General features: G+C 42.0%; 1 protein-coding gene across 1 annotated transcript in view; it reads left to right on the top strand.

Annotated features, from left to right (window-relative positions):
- Positions 1–13,662, top strand: part of LOC126419092 (protein takeout-like) — a 45,398-nt gene extending 31,736 nt beyond the window's left edge. The window contains exons 5-6 of the mRNA XM_050086189.1: positions 4,109–4,261; positions 12,603–13,662. Coding sequence (XP_049942146.1) covers positions 4,109–4,261; positions 12,603–12,757 — 308 coding nt within the window. The 3' untranslated portion in view covers positions 12,758–13,662. The remainder of the gene's footprint in view (positions 1–4,108; positions 4,262–12,602) is intronic.
- Positions 13,663–23,241: the final 9,579 nt, after the last annotated feature.

Raw genomic sequence — 23,241 nt, 5'->3', positions numbered from 1 at the left:
TTGTGCCTCCCTTCACCAATTATCAAACCTGTCTTTTTGTCGTATCCAACAGCTCCCCACCCCATTATATGCAGCAGTTGGAGAGATGTGGGAATCGACAGTCGCTGTTTTCCTAATATGTGTACCGAGAGAGGTAGGAACGGACGTTGTGTCAGGTCTATCTTGGGAAGTGGAATGGAACCTTTATTGTTCACACTGTACTTCGATAGCAGAGCACACTGCACTGGTGTTCATTGTGGAGTGTTCGACCAGAGAGCATCTGCGAAATCCATAACAATATTCACGGAACATGTATGTGCTGAAGTAGCTGAGCGGCAACGCTAGATACCGCCACGACCCACTGAGCGCGACTACACATTCAAACAGTCCTTCTTCTACGCTACCCTCAGTTTCTACTACGACGGTTGTCTCTTAACGTTCTACACAAATAGTAAAGGGCAAACGACATTTGTTACAAGTCTTTCTTATGTTTCACCAATCGTTCACCTTTTAAATTTATACATTTTTATTTGTGTTAGAATCAATTCTGGAAATGTTCCCTCAAGTCTGAGACTGGTATCTCAAAAATTTGGCTGTGGAAGCGTTCAACAACTTCTTGGGATGGTGCAAATATTGTGCACACAAGTAGTGTTTGCGAACTAAAAGGAGATGTTAGGTCACAGATACAGTGAGTATGAGCAACGAGACATAATTTTTTAATTTCTTCCGTCAAATAATTGTTTGACGACGTATGCGATAGGTGACATTCTCATCATGATAAATGATGTGAGTTTTCCGGTTGTTTTCCCTGATCTGAACAAATTGACATTCTTAGGTCATCATCATCATCAGTTATCTGCTATATTAGCAGGTCCTTTGCCTCTCCATTTTCTGCGATCCATTGCTTCCTTCTTAAGGCTGCTGTATGTTGTACCGTCCATCATGTCATCCAGTATCTGGAATCTCTTCCTTCCTTGCTTCCTTTTCCCTTCTACATAACCTTCTAAAACTGTTTATCAGTCCGTCATTCTTTCTTTATTTATGCCCAATCCAATTTCTTTTTCTTCTCTTTATTACATCTAGTAACTGTCTTTTCTCTCCCACTCTTCTCAGTACCTCTTCATTTTTTACTCTGTCCATCCAACTTATTCTATCCATCCTCCGCCATATCCAGATCTCAAAGGCCTCCAACCTTTCTCTGTGTTTCTTCCTCATAGTCCATGTTCCAGCGCAATATAGAAGAACACACAAGACATTTTATGAATCTCTTCGTGAGTTCTATGTCCAGACCGCTGCAGAAAATTCTCCTTTTCTTATAAAACGCCTCTTTTGCCATTGCTATCCTTGTTTTAACTTCTGTGGTGCACTTCCAGTCGGTGTCTATCCTGCTTCCAAGATACTTAAAATTTTGCACCTGTTCTAGTATTTATCCATTCAGCATAATTTTTATTTCCTTATTTCCTCCTAGAGCCAATACTTTTGTTTTATTTGTATTAAGTTTCATTTGTATTAAGTTTCATTCCATATTTTTTTCAGTTAGTTTCAATGGTGTCCACCAAATCCTGTAAATCTTTTCCCCCTGTGGTTAGAAGGACCATGCCATCAACAAACCTCTACTGTTCTTCCTCCAATTTCCACTCCTTTGTCATCTAATGAGAATCGGTCAATTATATTTTCCAAGTAGAGGTTGAAAAAAATAGGTGATAGACAGCATCCTTGTCTTACTCCTTTTCCGTGGACCTTCCTAGACAGAACTGTATTTCGTACACGTGTCTACCACTTGGACTCACATCATTTGGCGCCGACAATAAGCGCCATAACTAAAGCAAAGAGTCGTGTGGTGTTTCCGGTTTAGAGATCGGGGTTTGTTGTTAAGTTACACAATCGGAAAACATTTTCCTCCCCCACACACAATCATTGCTGTCCTTGAGTTGTATGAGAGTTGTGCCTTAAGTGAGTTTGTTAAATTTAGGTGACTACAATCCAGTTTGTACTTTCTTCTCTCACTTTAATTGAAACTTTTTGATTAAGCTATAATGGTTCTTAGGTACAGGACCACAATATCAGCAAACAGTATTGAATTCTAGGCGTTCCAGAGTTTCATGAATGTGGAGGCGAAATCTTCCGAATTTTTGACAGACTCAAGTCGGAAACACGTGACAAATTGTTTATCATTCGTCATTGCTGTTCCTCGATCCTGTACACCAGTGGTCACCGCGTTTCCAGGGAAACCAAAGAAACTGGAGGTAATTTTCTTGGAAGAGCACGCTTGACGACCCACTCATACACACTGAACGAAAGCAGAAAAGGAAAACCTTTTCAATCACCAAATCCCCATAACAAACAACTCACTATGTACATTAATAGAGAAAACAGTAGAACAGTATCCAAAGAGATACCCGTGAGAACAATGTTACAAAACTCCCGTCCCCTTTTGTTGTTTCATCATTAGTATGTGGCCAGCAAGGGGAGGAGACGTTATTTGATCACCAGAATTTGCACAAATGTCGTGAACCAAATTTCAAAGCTCCCCGCTGTTCCTCATGGAGTGAGCGCATCAGTGCAAACATGACCCCCACACAACACGCACATCCATTGTAGTCACCTAAATTTAACAAACTCACTTAAGGCACAACTCTCATACAACTCCAGGACAGCAATGATTGTGAGTGGGGGGGGGGGGGGGGGGGGGAAATGTTTTCCGATTATGTAACTTAACAACAAACCCCGATCTCTAAACCGGAAACAAAAAATGGTTCAAATGGCTCTGAGCACTATGGGACTCAACTGCTGTGGTCATAAGTCCCCTAGAACTTAGAACTACTTAAACCTAACTAACCTAAGGACAGCACACAACACCCAGCCATCACGAGGCAGAGAAAATCCCTGACCCCGCCGGGAATCGAACCCGAAACCGGAAACACCACACGACCCTTTCCTCTAGTTATGGCGCTTATTGTCGGCGCCAAATGATGTGAGTCCAAGTGGTAGACACGTGTACGAAATACAGTTCTGTCTAGGAAGGTCCACGGAAACCGAAGCATAAATCAAACATAGAATGAATAATGGTGACCGTACGTTCCCGTGACCGCCGCTGCCAGCACTCATGTACAGTGGCTACATTGTTGCCAACCCTCTCCGCAATATCGCTGAAGGAACATCCAGCTTCTCCAAGAGCTCGTTCAAACTCAGTGAGGTATTGCTAATGGCGTTTCTGTCGCTTTAAAGGCAAACTTCACTAACGTCAACTCAGCAATCTCAAAGGTAACTAATGCTCACGACCGTTACAGTGTGTATTTAAAGCAAACTCGATTTGCATCGTCATAGTGGCACTATTAGCGTCGCTCTTATGTAACTAACGCCAAATCTGAAAAGACAACATCTTTCTGATTTAGAAACATGCCGACCAATTCCGTTTCGTCGTACAAGTCCTTCTTTATGTTGTGATTTTCTTCCAGTGTATTACTAGGTGTAACTTTTAAAATAATTCACTTTCAAAATCTGATTCGGTTTGTGATGCGCCACAGTGTGGAAGGTTGCATGTTTCTGTGTTGCAGGATGCTGGAAACTGGCAGTTAGTACTGTGCCTGAAGAAGTTACATTCCTATATATCTTAAAAAATGTTTTTGTTTGCTAATGTCAATGATAAGGTCTAAAAAAAGATTGAGTCTCCTCCCAGATCAAATGTAAAGTTAATTTTGTTGTGGTGTGAATTTAGATGTTTAACTGTCTGATACTAACTGTCCACAAACGTATTACATCCTCCACATATCTGTAGTCTATCTTAGAACTTATTATTTAAAAGTGTTTGTTCAAAATTATTCATAAATATTTCAGTTAATAAGGGGCGCAGAGGGAACATCCATACGCCTGCATACAACTGCAAAACGTGAGATGAGAAAGCTTAACCCTTCAAAGGAGTACGCTGGTATGTGAGTAGCGAGTTAAAACACTGTGCTGCACAGTATCTCAAACCCAGGTGCAGACTTTCGCAAGCAGTACACCAAGAATTGCTCAGTGACAGCACACCGCAAGGGCCAACTCATACCTTGAACTTGATAGAAGTGCCACTCTGTAACTAGGGCGTGTTACACATATGTATTAATAACTTAATTAAATTTTATTACAGCCAACTTGACAGCAGAATTAAAACTCATATCTGAACGCCAAATGAAAGGAAACCAGGAATACTGGGACCTGAAGCAACTTCTCCTCAACATCCCAAGACTTGAGCGTTTTGAAGTGAACTTCGAGAACCTCTTCAATGGTGACCAAACACTCGGTAAGTCGCACTGCCAACGCTGCAAGATGACTGCTGCATACGCCTTCCATTGTACATTACATGCGTTAATACAGGGATACCATAATTAATGGTTAATATATAAGACGGTAGTGGTGCTGTGACATTTTCAGCCGATGCTGCATTGATGCTAGACTTTCTTTCTCCACCCCTACGGCATCATGCAAAGATTTCTTCCTACCTCTCCCATATCCCCTCTGACATAGGCCAATTGTCCTATTTATAAAATGGCGGGATATTCGAGAACTGGCTGGAAAATTGAAAAAAATCCAAGATTATGTCCCAGTCCTATGTTACCACTGGACGGTTGTTGTAAGTTAAAAACTCCAAGATGGGGTATTGTCCAATTGGTGCGAAATTTAAAAATTCAAAATGACGGACTTTGGTGTAGTGGCTGACCCTGCATGGTTAGATGGTGGACTTTGGGGTCCTGCATGGCTGTCAGATTTGCCCATTGCTACAATGTCAAACAGAGTGGTCCATGTGGAACTGATCCAACATACGTGGTTGCCAGGTCACTTAAATCCAAGATGACCACTGGGATTTTTCCCCAAACATATGACGCCAGATGACAGTCCTGGTGATTTGGGCACATGCTGCATGATTGTCAGATTAGGTAGGGTGTTCCAAACAGAAAACCCTATCCTTGTACAAACTGGTGGCGAATTCAAAAATCATTGGTTTTTCCCTTACTTCACAGTGCACTTGCCTTACGTTTAAAAGCAGTACAGTCTACAAGGTTACACGATTCCATCTGCCCCTTTGGTGACACAGTTTAAACAAATTCCCCCAAACTCAGTGACCTTAAACAAATACTGCACCAGTGCGTGCTCCATGCAGCCTCTAAGTCTTATATCTAGTTCAAGTTGAGTGCCCAGAGCCACTGCTGCCACCAGGCAGTTGGACCACGATGACTGAATTGGTGACGTAATGCGAGACCAGATTGTTGAACCCATAGTCACAGCCACAGCCACAGCCACTAAACGCTTCTTGGCACTGGAGACAACTGCACTGGGATGCTGGAGACATGCTGCCAATTAGGCTGCATAATGCGAAGCGCAGAATAGTAGTTTCGATTCCCACCACCAGTATGTTATTTATGTTATTTGTGAATGCACTGCAGCCACAACCTACGTGGCCTAAGTCAAAATGTCAGAGAAATATGAAAATGCAAGAAGCACACTTATACTTTAACCCACATTGAAAAATGTGGGGAAATTAAAAAGTCTCATCAGTTTAAAATGGACAATAGTCCCCACATTCATTCAGCAGAGAAATTAAAAGCCACTGAAGCGTCTTGACAAATCTCTATTTGCAATGCGAATTGTGTCAGACATAGGGGATATAAAAATGAAAAAGCTGGCATACTATGCTTACTTTCATTCCATAATGTCATATGGGATTATTTTTTTGGGGCAACTCATCAAGCCAAGCTAAAGTTTTCCGGGCACAAAAACGTGCAGTAAGAGTTATATGTGGTGTGAACTCAAGAACATCCTACAGAAGCCTGTTTAGGGAACTAGGGATACAAACTACTGATTCCCAATATATTTATTCCTTAATGAAATTTGTGTGTGTGTGTAAGTACAATCTAACTTCGGCACCAGTTCAGTGCAGTAATGTGTTCATTCTAAATAAGTATTTAGTAGTTGTATTACACGTTTATTACCTTATAAATAAATAAAAACCTTTCTTTATTTTAAATTCAGTGCATTAGTATTTGTAAAATGATGCTTTCATATAGCGTTCATATAAAAATGACAATGCGACTTGTGACCTGTGGAATAGTACAATAGGTTATTTGTTTGAGTTGTAAATATTTGTCATGCATTGTTGTTTTTATGACATGTTCTACATCCTGGTGGGCCTCCTCAATACGGATCAATTGGAATGAAAGTAAATCTAATCTAATCTAATCTAACAGAAGCATGTCCTTTCTCTTCAAGAACTGTAAAAAAACTATGTTTTTATAAGATTTACCACAATAGTTAAGTGTGGGGTGATGACAGCTACCATTAACTTGCTGTGGTCATAGCCAGGCACTGCAGTTATGTCATGAACACAATAACTTTATGTACGACCACCATGAGTAAACCGCATTTGACAACCAAGCATCCTTACTCCAAACGCTAAGGCAAACTGTAACTCCCGAAAACAATGTAAATACATACGATGAAAGAAGAACTACATTTCATGATAGCAGAACTGTGTAACATATTAACACAAAAAATTTCATGATGGAGGAACTCATATACCACCATCAGCAGAGCGCATGGTTGTCTAGTGAAGAGACGCTGAGCACCGTAGTTCACCATAACACACTGTCCGTTCTAACGTTTCTGACCCAGGAGAGAGCAGTACGCTCCATAAACATGATGCAGTTACATAGATCAAACAAATGGCAGACCAACCCACTAGTCAAGCGGTCGGCGAGTGGACCCGTTTCAGGTAGCCATTACAGGTATTACATGGTACTGGCACAGCCTCGGCTAACATGTCTAATATGGCGCTGTGGCTGCCAAGCTAGACACAGCCCAGAGTGCTGAGTGGTTAAACTTTAGGGGTGGGTGCAAAAACCTCGGGTACAATCTAAAACACATTGTAAGATACTTGCAGCAATTTAATGGTTTGTTAATATTTCTGCATGGGAAAATGTGATGGTCCAGATTGAATATTTCTGCTCCTGCTGCCATGGAAACGTAATGCGATGGCAACTTCCCTGCCTCAACAGACATAACTAATAAATGAAACACAGTTTTCGCAACTTTTAGTGAAATATTTCCTATGAATAGTGGGCATGAAATCAGTGAATTTCGCATCAAATCTGCTCCCTAACGTTATACTTACACCTGAGCTATACATACCAGTCTGATGCTAGCAGAGCATTGACTGTGAATGGAACTTTTAAAGATACTCTATCTTAGGATAACATTTCAATGGTATTTAGAAGGAACTGTGCATTTTGTAACATGAAGCAAACTTGGCATAGGTAATAAATTGTAGCCATAATCCCGCGATACCTTATTCTGCCAAGTAGGAACATTCTTCTGTTGGGTTATATTGCATGTTTCCTGTCTCGTAGGTCTGTCTATGTTGTGAGGAAAATGTCGGCTATGCAGCACTTGAATACATGTGCCCTGCAGACTATTGAAGTAGAGCTCGGATGTTTTTCCTTCAAAATAAGGATGTAAGGGCTGTAGGATGGTGTTTAATCATCGCTTGGTAGTGAAATGTAGTTTTTTCTTCGTCATATACGTTTGGTTCGTTTTAGGCTAAGAATGCCACTTACTATTTGGAATAAGGATGCTTGGTTCTGAGGTGTGCTTTATTCATGCTGGATGGATAAAAAATGTGTTTACGATTGAACTGCGGTGGCTGGGTATGACCAAGGCAGGTTAATGATAGCTGTCATCCATTCCACACATTAACTTTTGCGTTGAATATTTTAAAAAACATAATATCTTTTATCAGTTTCTCAACGTTTACACATGCTCTCCCAGAGGAAGAGTGTACCTCTGTGAATTTTGCATTTCCCTGCAGAATGTATGTGTGGGCTATTGTTCCACCATATTTGGTGCTTCTTGTGTCTTAAATTTCCCTACCATTTTAATTTATGCAACATGGGCTGTGACTGCAGCGCCATCACAAATAACATGTTGGTGGTGAGAACAAGAACTATTGTGCTGCATTTCACATTTGGAAGTGCATGTGTACGATATTTCTGTGTGGGTCTCTTCATTGAGAAGAAGTGCCTGGGGGCTGTGGCGGTGGTGGATAAGTCCCAGCACTCTGATGGTGTGCCTCTGGTGGTCAAATCCTTCAGCGGCAGCAGTGGCACAATTGAGTCAGCTTGCACTTGGAGTGTCGCAAGATCCTGTGTGGAATGGTGCACACCCTGGTGCAGTATTTGTTTAAGGTTACTAAGGTGGGGAAATCTGTTTAAACTATGAGAGATGGGGCAACTGACTAAATATGGGGGCTCAACTGATCGTAAAATTAAGATAAGTGAAATGTTATGTCAGGGAAACACAGCGATTTTTCCATTTACTGTCATTCTATACTTAGGACCCATGACGACTACGCAGGCTGGGCTTATATCCCCGACACTGCAACCGTATTCTGACATTGTAGGGCTGGGAAAATCTGACAACCATGCAGGTTAATAAACCATCCCAAAGTCCACCAGTTTTGATTTTTTAATTTCACACCAACAGGACAATGCCCCATCTTGGATTTTTGAATTTACGCTATTTTATTCTTAGGACAGCCACCATATTTCCACAGCGGTGTTACAGGAGTCGGGAAAATCTTGGATTTTTTAAATTTTGCACCATATTTCATTTTATACATTCGGAAATTAGTATTTGTTAAAGGAAATGGGATAATTGGCAACATAGCATGGCGTCATATTGGGGAAGAGCTGAAATATGGCAACAATGCAGACGGGGCTGAAAGTGTCACAACGCCAGTGCTTACAACAATTGAAGCACAACCGTTCCAGTAAACATCGATCTGCTAAAGAGCTGTTTCTGCGACAAATGCGAAGGTGCTACTGTGGACCAACGCAGACTGCAGTTTAAAAAAAATGGCTCTGAGCGCTATGGGACTCAACATCTGAGGTCATCAGTTCCCTAGAACTTAGGACTACTTAAACCTAACTAACCTAAGCCCGAGGCGGGATTCGAACCTGCGACTGTAGCGGGCACTGGACTCCAGACTGTAGCGCCTAGAACCGCTTGGCCACACCGGCCGGCTGCAGTTTAAAGAATAGTACAAATGTATCTGATGTATTATCACTTCGATGAAGCTCACATACAATCTACCTGATATTTCACCCATGGCAATGTGGTACGTGCATGATGGGGCATGGGCACATTTCGCTGGTGTTGTAAGATGACTCTTAACTCTCCAGTACGACCCAAGATGGATTGGTCAAGGCAGAGCCTGTATCTTGGTCTCTAAGATCACGTTACCGGACTTCTCTGTTTCTGTTCTGTCTAATGTTATCTGAAGGCGGAGTGTACATCAGGCTTGGTGATCAGGCTAAAGAGCTGGAGCAGCAAATTGTACTGTCTTGTTCACATTTACGTGATGATCCGGGATGTGCTTGACAAAGTTCGTATCTCTCTGCAGACGTCAGTACAGTATTGCAATAAAATACGAACATGACTCGTGGAACATCTCCTTTAACAGAAACGAGTGTACAGTAAAATGTGACAAGTAGCATTTTGAAGCTGTATTGTATTTCTTCTTAAGGTAGGCCATGTGTGAAATTTGAGATCAATTAGAGAGGGTATTCGTCGAAATGTTTACATTTCAAATGCGTGTGCAAGACGCTGTTTCATACTGAAGTCTATGGCATCCCTTAATAACACATTCGTAGTTATGACGCAATATCTCGGAATATTTCACGTGAATGTGAGCAAGAAGTACAAACGTTTAGATTTGTCTTGACCTACCACTAACGTCTTCTTTTCGAATTTAACTATCTATTGCATACAGAATTTAAATATGTACTGCAAACCATAATTCTCCACGATGTAGAAATTTTTGAAGATTGATCAGAACTCAGCGATATTAGTATAGAGGCAACACAAAACAGACACGCAAACAGGCAAACATGAAAAGTCCAGGTCCATTCTCGACGGCGAAATGACGCACATACACTATTATATGAACCAGTTCTGTGGGTAACAGGGAAGACATTGTACAATTGATTAACAATGAGGGCAACTTTTTTTCCCCCTTCCCTTCCTCTCCCCTGCCACGCTCCACTGAGACTGTCTCTTTCTTCTGTGGATGCCATATCTGTCGATCAGAGTGCTGTAAAAAGTCGTAATATGGGTCTGTTGTTGACATGGCTTAACCTGACATGGCTTAACCTGTGCTAAAAGATGCAGTTCCTCCGTATGGCTCCTGACCCACCAATGTTCTGCTGGAATATACGAATCATTTTACCAGTAGTGGATGCTGACTGCACACAGCTAGACGGCATACAGCAGTTTCTTGAGTTTCCCATTCTTTTCTCTATACTTTGCTTTGGAGGGGACTGTTCTGTAGCAGTGGATTTGTTCTTTCTGCGTGCTCGGATGCGGGAAGTAGCATACGACAGCATCAGTGAGTTGTGTTCACTGCTTGTATGGAGGTGACTACAGGTTTCTCTGCAGCTGCAGTCTTTCACACATGACTTTTTTCTGAAATTTCCAGAACTCCCACAATTGTTTACATCTTTGACTAACCACGAACCGTTTGCCACTGCATATATGCGACGACAAGCTCCTTCTTCAGGTTTTAGTAGATACCTTCTAAGTTCTTTGCACGTTCTGCCATTGTGTTGTGGCACTTCTGCATCCAGGAGGAAGAGACCGCGCAGAATTGTACTACACAAGACACCAGGTTGAGGGTTGTTCAGTGAAACTAAATGTTCTGACGTGTAAGGGTGACTGCCTGATTGCGGCTCAAACGCAAACAGCGCGTCGCTGTGGGGATATTTCACCCAGCGTCTCGATCTTTCAATCCTTGAGACCCAATTGAAAGCTTAAAGTGGTCACTTGTGCTGTCCCTTAGCTTTCAGAATACACATAGGCTTTTCTGTAACGCTGCGAAACTAGAATCCGAGTGGCTCCTCGTCGGATTGCGTGCCTGTGGAGTACCATCTTCCCGTGCGATTGGATTCGTGAACTCCTGTCAGAACAGCCACTGCTCGTAGTAGTTGGCATGATGTCATCTAATGAAACCCAAGGAAGTGTTACAGGTCCTGTGCTGTTACCTACCCTGTACCATTGATTTAGGAGATAACGTGAGCGACCTTCATACATTGCTCGAAGATTATGCTGTCGTTTACCATACAGTGAAGTCACCAGAAGATCAAAACGAAATGATCTCGACACGCTGTCCGTATGGCGTGGAAAGTGGCAGTTGACGTTGATAAAAAATGTCACCTCCTCCACATGAGTACTAAAGAAATTCCGTTAAATTTCGATTATACGACAAATCACACAAGCTTAAAATTTAGCAGTTCAGTTAAATACCTAGGGATTGTAATAATAAATAACTTAAACTGAAAACATGGCATAGGAAGTGCTGTGTGGAAGAGTATCAAATACTACGTTCTACTAGCACAAAACTTTTAGAAGGTGCAACAAATCTACTAAAGAGACAGGCTACGCTACATTCTCCCGTCCTCTTCAGTACTACTGCGCGATATGGGGTCCGGAAGAGATAGAACTGACGGCTGACACCGAAAAAGATCAAGTAGCTCGTTCTGTAATACCGCGAAGCGGGGAACACAGTGTCACAGATGTCGCAAGCGAGTTGGGGTTGCAATCATTAAAAAAAAAGTCATTTTTCGTTGCGGTGGGATCTTTTCGAGACATTACAATCTCCAACTTTCTCCCGCGAATGCCAAAATATTTTTTTGTCTCTCACCTACATAGGTAGAAATGATCTACGTGATAAAAGAAGAAATATCAAAGTATGCCCGGCAATGTTTAGATGTCCATTTTTACTGCGTGCTATTTGACTGGTGCGGTAGAAAAACAGTCTGAAATTGCATTGCCACGACAGCAATAATCTCCTAGATATCTTCATCAGATTCCCGCTAGAGCATCCTGCGGCTTTCCTAGCAGGATGGCCACAACTGAGGCGGAACTGCACTACACGACTGACGTAGCTTACAGCGCCAAAGCCCCCGTCCCCACACTCCCTCCCTCCCTCGCACAGACACACACACACACACACACACAACAATCTTATGAGGTCGTGTAGGTGACCCCACTTCAAACAAGTTCAGCCAGACTGTGAACAAATTCCTGAACGCATCTATCAAAAAACAGATTCGACATGCCACCACTCCTGACCATTGCCCCTGAACAACGTCGAAATCCAGACACAAATGTACCATTCCACCAAGATCTATGGTACACAATCTGACAACAGAACTTTCCTTGACAGCCAATGAACTTCAGCAGGAAGAAAAACAAGGAAAGTTGTGCAAGAAACACATACTCCCATGTCCACCTACTGGTACTGGATCAAAACTGGAAGAAGTGGGAATACAGGCTAGTAGATAATAACGGTAACCACTAGAAGTGCAAAAACAAAAGACCGAACTATATACCATAGGATGTTAAACTCTAATTTTGCTTTTCCTTCTTTATTTCTCCCACTAGCAAGTCTATTTTCACGCGTGGTATTTCTGTACCTTTCATCTTGGATTTGTATGCTCCCATTGTTACTTCTTCAATTAAAAGTAAACTCTTCCACCTACAGCAGTATAAGCGCTCCTTTCCATAACTAATACTGAACTCTGATGTCCCAACAGGTCCCGGCTTCAACCGCCTGCTGAACGAAAACTGGATTGAGTTTTGGGGAGCCCTGCGTCCCACCTTCGAGGAGTCCTTCGGGCTCATCTTCAAGTCCTTAGCGGCCAACGTGTTTGGGAAGGTACCATTGGACGAGGTGTTCCTTCCAAAATAGAGGCAGCCCCTCCCAACGCACGCCGCCGGCTCGCGCTACATCACTCTCCTGCCGAGTTCCTGTTTCTATGCACAGCAGTACGGACATGGGCAGCGTGCAATCCCGCTACTCTCTCTACAATCCGTCACACATTGTCAGCAAATTTTGCTCACAAATGAGGCTCATCATCCACAATATTCTCATTAGCAGGGTAACAACTGTCAATATTTCACAGACAGGCTCTTCGTTTTTGACATTTGCACTTACCAAACTGAACGATGTGACAAGAAATTTTAAGTACGTGCATGGTTAACTAAAATTAGATTGTCGCCTTGCTAACTCGTTCTCTCATCTCACCAGTTACACAGTACCGACTGATTGTGGCAGATGCATCTGACGTCGTACCTGGTTCACATGTATTGCTAGTGAGCGCATAATATCTCACAAAGTGTATGTTATTATGTATAAATGTCGTTTATGTGGGCAGCTGCTATCTACATCTGCTCACCAAACTTGGTGCTCCTTTTGTGTTAGTGACAAATTAGCCCAATATTTACTGGTGCACTGAATACTGAATGTTTTTACCAGTAAAAGTTTATTTTGCAATAGGTTAAATACACATAGAATGGGTAGAACAACAGAGCTAAAATACCAAGCTGATGTACTGTAGCCCCACACAACTTTCGAAGGTTTTTGCAGATAACAGGAAGTCCATTGGAAGCCAATATATGACCATTGATCCATAACTACTTCTCACCATTCTAAGGAATGTTAGAACCTTAATTCCCAGGTTTAAATATTGATGAATGTGCAGTCTAACTCATTCATTAGTGTACACATTATCGTATTAAACATTTTGTAAAATCTACCAGCTTGAACAGCCGCAACAAATCATGTACCATAATAAATAATACATCAAAGGAAAATTTGTTTCCATTTTTCTACTATTAACATATGTTTTTTGTCACTCCATTTTATAAAGAAAAACTTCGAATTTACAGGTTGCAAATGATCATAATGGAACTGTATATATAAACAAATTTGAATTGGTTTGTAACTACACTCCTGGAAATTGAAATAAGAACACCGTGAATTCATTGTCCCAGGAAGGGGAAACTTTATTGACACATTCCTGGGGTCAGATACATCACATGATCACACTGACAGAACCACAGGCACATAGACACAGGCATGCACAATGTCGGCACTAGTACAGTGTATATCCACCTTTCGCAGCAATGCAGGCTGCTATTCTCCCATGGAGACGATCGTAGAGATGCTGGATGTAGTCCTGTGGAACGGCTTGCCATGCCATTTCCACCTGGCGCCTCAGCTGGACCAGCGTTCGTGCTGGACGTGCAGACCGCGTGAGACGACGCTTCATCCAGTCCCAAACATGCTCAATGGGGGACAGATCTGGAGATCTTGCTGGCCAGGGTAGTTGACTTACACCTTCTAGAGAACGTTGGGTGGCACGGGATACATGCGGACGTGCATTTCCTGTTGGAGCAGCAAGTTCCCTTGCCGGTCTAGGAATCGTAGAACGATGAGTTCGATGACGGTTTGGATGTACCGTGCACTATTCAGTGTCCCCTCGACGATCACCAGTGGTGTACGGCCAGTGTAGGAGATCGCTCCCCACACCATGATGCCGGGTGTTGGCCCTGTGTGCCTCGGTCGTATGCAGTCCTGATTGTGACGCTCACCTGCACGGCGCCAAACACGCATACGACCATCATTGGCACCAAGGCAGAAGCGACTCTCATCGCTGAAGACGACACGTCTCCATTCGTCCCTCCATTCACGCCTGTCGCGACACCACTGGAGGCGGGCTGCACGATGTTGGGGCGTGAGCGGAAGACGGCCTAACGGTGTGCGGGACCGTAGCCCAGCTTCATGGAGACGGTTGCGAATGGTCCTCGCCGATACCCCAGGAGCAACAGTGTCCCTAATTTGCTGGGAAGTGGCGGTGCGGTCCCCTACGGCACTGCGTAGGATCCTACGGTCTTGGCGTGCATCCGTGCGTCGCTGCGGTCCGGTCCCAGGTCGACGGGCACGTGCACCTTCCGCCGACCACTGGCGACAACATCGATGTACTGTGGAGACTTCACGCCCCACGTGTTGAGCAATTCGGCGGTACGTCCACCCGGCCTCCCGCATGCCCACTATACGCCCTCGCTCAAAGTCCGTCAACTGCACATACGGTTCACGTCCACGCTGTCGCGGCATGCTACCAGTGTTAAAGACTGCGATGGAGCTCCGTATGCCACGGCAAACTGGCTGACACTGACGGCGGCGGTGCACAAATGCTGCGCAGCTAGCGCCATTCGACGGCCAACACCGCGGTTCCTGGTGTGTCCGCTGTGCCGTGCGTGTGATCATTGCTTGTACAGCCCTCTCGCAGTGTCCGGAGCAAGTATGGTGGGTCTGACACACCGGTGTCAATGTGTTCTTTTTTCCATTTCCAGGAGTGTACTTGCAGTCTTTCGACATAATGAAGAAGATACTTCACTCAATTACGAGTTCTGTCAATATGTCTTAATACACCCAAGTCCTGAAGAACGATATATTCTTCAGGACTTTTGTAGATTAAGTTCAGCCTTGTTCTTGCTACCGAGACAAACAGAAATCTTTAGCACAATTTCCTTCAAACTGCCCTACATATGGAATTTATCTTACTTTCTCTTTATTAGCAACCCAAACTTATCAGGTTTAGATTAATTATTTTATCATAAAATTTTTAAAAAATTAAATAAGTGTTTTATTTTCTCTCTGATCCTGCAATCAAGAAAGAAAATAAAAATGTAGCATTGTTTTCAGTAATCACAAGAAGGAGAAGAAGAAAAACGTACAATTGATAGAAAATTTGTTACACACCATTAGATCTCTGTTTTATAATCTTCCATATATTTCTACTATAATTGAAAAAATACTTTCATGTTGGTACAGAGGACTAAAAGTTATTAAAATTATTAAAATGATTTGTTATTTTCATACAAGATTGGTTAAAAGAAGCATTAGTACTCAAACGTAATTCTACATTTTTCGTCGCCTTACATAAATGAATTAAGAATTTGACAGATAGTTGCTGAACGACAATGCCAATACCGGTTGCGCAGTAAATTTTTAAAAATGTCATATCTATTGCACTAGGCATTGCGAATGTAATTTTCACTACAGGTAAAATCTAAAACAGAATTTCTCTCAAAATTAATTGTATCTTCACAAAGAAATAATATGCTAAAATTACTGAGGTTTACTAGCGAAACAAACCTTATGACAGTTACAAATTGTATTTCACACTACACCCCACATAAATGGAGATTTTGTTAAGGGTACTGGATAGTTTTGACACACGAAAAGGCTACACAACGTAACAGTTAATTAATATGGGCTATCGTAATTGTAAGACTGCAAAGAACATCTATATCTGTATTTTGTATTTAGCTCATAGAACTAAACGTGGATAGTGTCTCGGTGGTAGCTGGGACGAAGGTTTGCTCGTGTGTGTCAGTAGATACTGTGACAGAAGAGCCATTGATGTCAACATCGAACGTTTTGTTGTGGCTTGTCAATACCAGCACTGGACCATCATAAGATGGTTGGGATGGTTTTCGAACAGCATTATTCTGGACTAAAACGTGCTTGCACAACTTTAAGTCGCGAAAAACGAATGCTAGCTGGGTAAGACGTTCTCTGGAATTCACAGTCCAATGCTCTGTGGCATGGCATCTGACGAAGGCCTTTAATTACCAATGAAGCCGTTCGAAAACACCTTTAGCGGTTGGATGATAGATGCGGATCCGAACACATTTCACATCGAATAATGCTGAGAATGCTTTAAATAGATATGACTCGAACTGTTTGCCCTGGTCAGCATTGATGCGGAGGCGAACGTCGAAGCGTCCTATCCACTTATGGAAGAAGGTCGTGGCCTGCCCTTATGTGTTTCGTAGTTGTGGATCTGCGAACGAAGATGTGGCACAAAATCTAAGGATTCAATAATACTGTTTGACGTGTTGACAAAGAGCTCTTCCGGAAATCGAAGTATCTGACCATTCAGCCATTGTTGCGTTGAGATCTTCTTAGGAGACATAGTGAAAAAATAGGTAGGCTGTCAGTCCGTTGCCCTGTGCGATCGCATCTGGGCGAGGCCTTTGCCAATGAAATCGTTCTAAAAGACCGTTAGCGGCTGGGTGGTAAATGCGGGTTCGAATACAGTTCATGTCGAGCAATGGTGAGAACGCTTTAAAGAGACATGACTCTGAAGCTTCCTGGCAGATTGAAACTGTGTGCCGGACCGAGACTCGAACTCGGAACCTTTGCCTTTCGCGGGCAAGTGCTCTACCAACTGAGCTACCCAAGCACGACTCACGCCCCGTCCTCACAGCTTTACATCTGCCAGTACCTCGTCTCCTACCTTCCAAACTTTACAGAAGCTCTCCTGCGAACTTGGCAGAACTAGCACTCCTGAAAGAAAGGATATTGCGAAGACATGACTTAGCCACAGCCTGGGGGATATTTCGACAATATTTTCACTCTGCAGCGGAGTGTGCGCTGATACGAAGCTTCTGTAAAGTTTGGAAGGTAGGAGACGAGGTACTGGCAGAAGTAAAGCTGTGAGGATGGGGCGTGAGTCGTGCTTGGGTAGGTCAGTTGGTAGAGCACTTGCCCGCGAAAGGCAAAGGTCCCGAGTTCGACTCTCGGTCCGGCACACAGTTTTAATCTGCCAGGAAGTTTCATATCAGAGCACACTCCAGAGTGAAAATCTCAATGTAGATATGATTCTGTTTTCCCTGATCAGGAGGAGCGCCAAAACGTGAGATCTACTCACAGAAGAATGTTGTGTCATTCGTGGAATGGGTTTCAGGTCGATGAGAGAAATTGCCAATCGCTACAGTCAATATTGGTACCCTTCTCATAGTGACAAAGCTGTTAGTCGCTCCATTTCCTGATCCTCTCGCAAATGGAGCGAGAGAAAACCGTCAGTCCATATGCTTCCTTGCCAGTCCTGATTTGGATTATCTTGTCTTCGCGGTCCTTACGCCAGATATATGTTGGCGACAGTAAGATCATTCTGGACTCTGTCGCCAATGCTGCTTTATGAATGGTGTTTCGCAAAAAGAACATCCCCTTCCTTCCAGAAAAAATAGCTTTAGAGTTCATGCAGCATTTGCATAACACCTGCTTGTTAATCGAACCTATTGGTAACAAATACAGCAACATGTGTCTGAACTGATTCGATCTGCTAGGTACGCCAAACACTCGACCAGTACTCAAGAATGGGTCACACAAGTGTTCTGTAGGCGGTCACCTTACAGATCAGCTAAACTTTCCCAGAAGCCCTTCAATAAACCGGAGTCGACATTCGCCTCCCTACAACCAAGCTCACGTGCTTCTTCCATTTCGTGTTGCTTTGCAACGTGACGCTTGGATATTTAAAACACGTGACTGCGTTAAGGAACACACCACTTATAATTTGAACATTATAGGACAGTTTTTCTCCTCATCGTCATTAAGTTACATGTCCCTCATTTAGCGTAAGTTACCATTCATAAAACAAAACATAAATTCTACGCAAATCATCTTGTATTCTCCTGCAATGATTTAACCTTAGTTACTGTGCTGGGATTTCACAAGCCCAAGTTGATGTATTTCTCGACGTTGTCATGCGATGGTGCATCATTTGTACTTGAACGCTTCGGAAGCGTACTTTCAGAAGTTGTAGATGTCGTTAGTGTGATTAAGATCCGTCAAGCTTGAGCATTAATCTTGGTATGTGGAGAAAACAGACGCCTTTTCCGTCACCGAGTGTTATCAAACAATAGTGGAATCTATCTGGTTCCACAAATATGGTAAGTTGAAACAGTAAAATAAACTGTATTGTATGTAGTTTATTGCTTGATTAATTGAAACTCTGTATGTATTTTTTTTACCGCTAACATTTCAGGAAAGTCGTGTGCCACGAAATTTCCCTGGCATACGAAATTTACATCGAAATCTTCAACTGCAACTGAAGCGGAAATGTAGGACAAATTCGAATGAAACTGCCCCCTCCCCCCCCCCCCCCCCCGCCCAAAAAAAAAAGGTTCACCACAGTGCGGGTGCATAATATCGGCTAGATACAAAGATACGAAAACAAAACTTCGGTGTCATAAATGTGGTGAATTTTTGTGCTTACCTGTTCCAACGAGTGAATGAGGTTTCAAATATGACGAAGACACTGATTGAACATCATTTGCTCCAAATATTACGTGCAAACAAACTATTCATTACAGATAAAATAAGGTCACTCTAAGTGTAATATTATTATTCCCATTCCTGACAATGTGAACCTTATGATTGAAAACTAGAAGAATTTTCAGAAAATTATGTTGTTGTGGAAAAATTAAAACTTTTGTAATTGATGTACGCTGTCAGGGTAACTTCTCACCAATTTTTAGAACAGAACATGCCCTTTTTTAATTCCAAATAAATTTAATATGGGACTACACAAACCCTGCCACACCAATAACGTGAAATAGGTTGACCACAAGAAGGGAAAGTAAAAGACGGCACTTTCCCGTACAGTACAGCGCAGAAGCAAACAGCTGCAGACCGTTGCTCACACGATGCGTCAGACCGTGTGTGTTTATACAGAACAACAGCGGTCCTGCACACTCCCTTGGGACACTCCGACTAACACTTGCTGTCCAGGCCAAAATAGTGTATTCAACTACTGAAGAAGTCTTCGAGCCACTCCACACAGCTGACAACCTGTTCCGTTTGTGCGGAACTTCGTAAACATTGTGCAATGTGGTACTGTACCAAATAGTTTCCGGAAGTCTAAGAATACGGAAACTCCTTGTTGACCTTCATCCATGGTTCACAGGATACTGTGGGAGAGAAGAACAACCTAAATTTCACATCAGTGATGCTTTCTAAATCCGTGTTGATCTGTAAATATAAGCTTTTCTATTCAAAGAAATTTCTTATACAGTGTGGGTCAAAAATCAAGAAAAGATTATAGCAGAGAATAATTTTTTTATTTAATCCTCTGTCTTTACCTCTGTTTCAAATTTTGGCTCACATAAGAGTACAGAATCTCCGATCACTGGTCTTGAAGCTCGTGAAATGTGAACGGAAACTATTGACAAATAAGGAAGTTATTCTCAGTTAAAGCTCGTTTCTAATCTTTGGCCCACCCTGGATTATTACATTGTCGTCAGAACCAGGAGAAGCGAGATAATATTGTACTTCAGACGATGTTAACGTTATATGTGTTGACGAAACGAACTGTACGTTTCCGAACGCAAGACTTCTATACGGATAAGTAGAGGTCTCTGCGGAGAACGGTCTGCACCGATGCAGATATCTTCTAATATTCGCAGTAATAATTACTTTGTGGTTAAAAGTTAAAGAATAATGTCAGTATTACGAGTTTCGTTCTTTCGCGTAAGTTTGATATCCAATTATAACTATTTTTGCTTTCAATGACTATTATTGTCTTATTGGAGACGAAGTGTTACTACATTAGATTGAATATGCAATGTCTTGGATGGCGTAGATACGCGTTGTTGCCATCTGCAACAAATAGGGATAGCGATTTGCCTTTCTTCCTAGTTTTCTTTTCCGCAACTTTCACACATACATCATGTTTCCGTTCTACCGGAAGCTGCCTTAAGCCTGTGCCATTACTGTGTCGTATGCAGCAGCAGTAACCTGAACGCTTTTTAGGATATTCTATCCATTAGCTTCGCTTCATTCTGTGACTACTGTTTGTGTATCACATACGACACCAATAACGCTAGCCCTGAAATCAGTGAATCCATCAGCGATCCTCTAAATATATTTGCAAGTGCTTAATAGAACGATTATAAACAATATGCAAAATGTGACGAAAATTTGTAACACCATTTCATTTCACTTCCCAATGTTGCGGAAATATTCTGCAGAAAATTTCACAAAATTCTTTCGAATAATTACGACAGACAGTCGATACATAAGGAACGTATGAATAATATGAGAGGCTGTGTTGTAGTGCAATCTGTTAACGGTCAGATGCTGCTTCCCTATAATCTGTGGAATGTTTTATTACTGCATTAGACTTCAGTAAACTAAAATTGAGGCTCGGTGTAATCCTACCGTCAGAATTCTGGCGTGCCAAAAAAGGTTAAAGTGGTGTACAGTATTTTAATATCTACGGGTGTGCACATGGATGCAACTTGTTGGTGTTGTGGTGTTCAGTTCGAAGACTGGCTTAATTCAGCTACCTATGCTACTCTATCCTCCGTAAGCCTCTTCATCTCCGAATAACTACTGCAACATGCACCATTCTCAGTATGCTTACTGTACTCATCCCTTGGTATCCCTTTACAATTTTTATCCTCCACACTTGCCACCAATACTAAATTGGTGACCTCTTGACTTCTAAGAATGCGTCCTACCGACCGATTCCTTCTTGTAGTAACGTTGTGCCACAATTTTTTTTCTCCCTAGTTCTGTTCAGTACCTTCTCATTGGTTATGTGATCCACACATCTAAACTTCAGCATTCTTGTGTAGCACCATACATCGAAAGCTTCTGTTCTCTTCTTGCCTAAACTATTTACCGTCCATGTTTCACTCCCGACATGCCTACACACCAAACAAAAACAGCATTTTCAGAAATGACTTCCTAATACTGAAATCTATATTTTGTGTTAGCAAATTTTTCTTCTTCAGAAACGCTTTTCTTGACATTGCCACTCTACATTTTAAATCCTCTCTACTTAGGTCATCATCAGTTAATATCTACGATGTGCATATGGATGCTACTTGTTGTTGTGGTCTTCAGTCCGAAGACTGGCTTAATTCAGCTTTATGTGCTGCATGATCCTACTGATCTACTACTTATAGTGTCTTGTTTCCTTATCTAATGCCCTCAGCATCACATTATTTTATTCGACTAAATTCCATTATCCTTATTTGATTTTGTTAATTTTCACCATATATCCTTCTTTCAAGACACCATCCATTCCGTTCAACTGCTCTTCGAAGACATTTTCTATCTCTGACAGGACTGCAATGTCATCAGTAAACATCAAAGTTTTTGTTCTTTCTCGCTGAACTTTAATTCCTTCTCCGAATTTTTCTTTTGTTTTCTTTACTGCTTGCTCATTGTACAGATTGAATAACATAGGGGATAGGCTACAACTTTGTCTCACTCCATTCTCAACCACTGCTTTCCTTTCACGCCCCTCGACTATTGTAACTGCCATTTGGTTTCTGTACAAGTTATAAATAGCCTTTCGCTCCCTGTATTTTACCCCTTTCGAATTTCACAGAGAAGTATTCCAGTCAACACTGTCAAAAGCTTTACGTACGTCTAAAAATGCGATAACCGTGGGTTTGCCTTTCCTTAACCTGTCTTCTAAGATAAGTAGTAGGATCAGTATTGCCTCGCATGTTCCTACATTTCGCTCGAATCCAAACTGATCTTCCCCGAGGTCAGCTTCTACAACTTTTTTTCCGTTCCTCTGCAAAACATTCGTGTCAGTATTTTGCAACTATGACTTTTTAAACTGATAATTCGGTAATAATCACACAGGCCGGCACATGATTTCTAAGTCTGCGGATATTTCACCAGTCTCATACATCTTTCAGGCCAGATGAAAGACATTTGTCATGGGTGGTTCTCCAAAGACGGTCAGTAGCTCTGACGGAGGTCATCTGCTTCCAGGGCTGTGTTTCGACTTTGGTCTTTCAGTGCCCTGTCAAATTTTTCACGCAGTATCATATCTCCCATCACATCTTCATTTACATCCTCTTCTATTTCTTTAATACTGCCATCAACTTCGTCTCCCTTGCACAAACCCTCTATATACTCCTTCCGTCTTTCAGCCTTCCCTTCTTTGTTCAGTACAGGGTTTATACCTGAGCTCTTGATAGTCATTGAGCTGCTTCTGTTTTCTCCAAAGTTCTCTTTTATTTTCCTGGAGGCCGTATCTATCTTTCCCTTAGTGGAATATGCTTCTAAATCCCAGATGTACAATTTACATTCTTAATTCGCGCAGTCTTCTAACTACGGATGAAAATCACAATGGGAAACCTGCGATCGATAAAAGAGTGTGATAACTTTATATATTCAACCCACGTTTCCAATAAGTATTTGACGATATGGAACATATAAATATTAATGATCTTTCTTTTTTCTTTTTCTGGAGCCACAGTCAATACAATCTCGTAAGTACTTGTATGTTTTGAACGTCTAATTTACATCACAGCTTCACTACAGGTGTTTAGATGTCTAATTTACATCACAACTTCACTGAAAACACGTTTCCAATAAGTATCCGTCGATACTGAACATAAAAATGTTATGTTAACAGAATCTTTCGTCGGTTCTTGGTAGAACAACATTACAATAAATGAAAAGCAAACTGGTGCTTTTCATAATGTTACTTACAGAATGTACACCTTCTGTTGGGTTGCACGCGGTGGCAAAACAGTAAACAGTAAAGACAAACAGCTCGGATATTAGCTTTA

This window comes from Schistocerca serialis, chromosome 9, assembly GCF_023864345.2.
Source record: "Schistocerca serialis cubense isolate TAMUIC-IGC-003099 chromosome 9, iqSchSeri2.2, whole genome shotgun sequence".
In the NCBI taxonomy this organism is placed as follows: domain Eukaryota; kingdom Metazoa; phylum Arthropoda; class Insecta; order Orthoptera; family Acrididae; genus Schistocerca; species Schistocerca serialis.
This window is presented reverse-complemented; position numbering and strand designations above follow the sequence as displayed.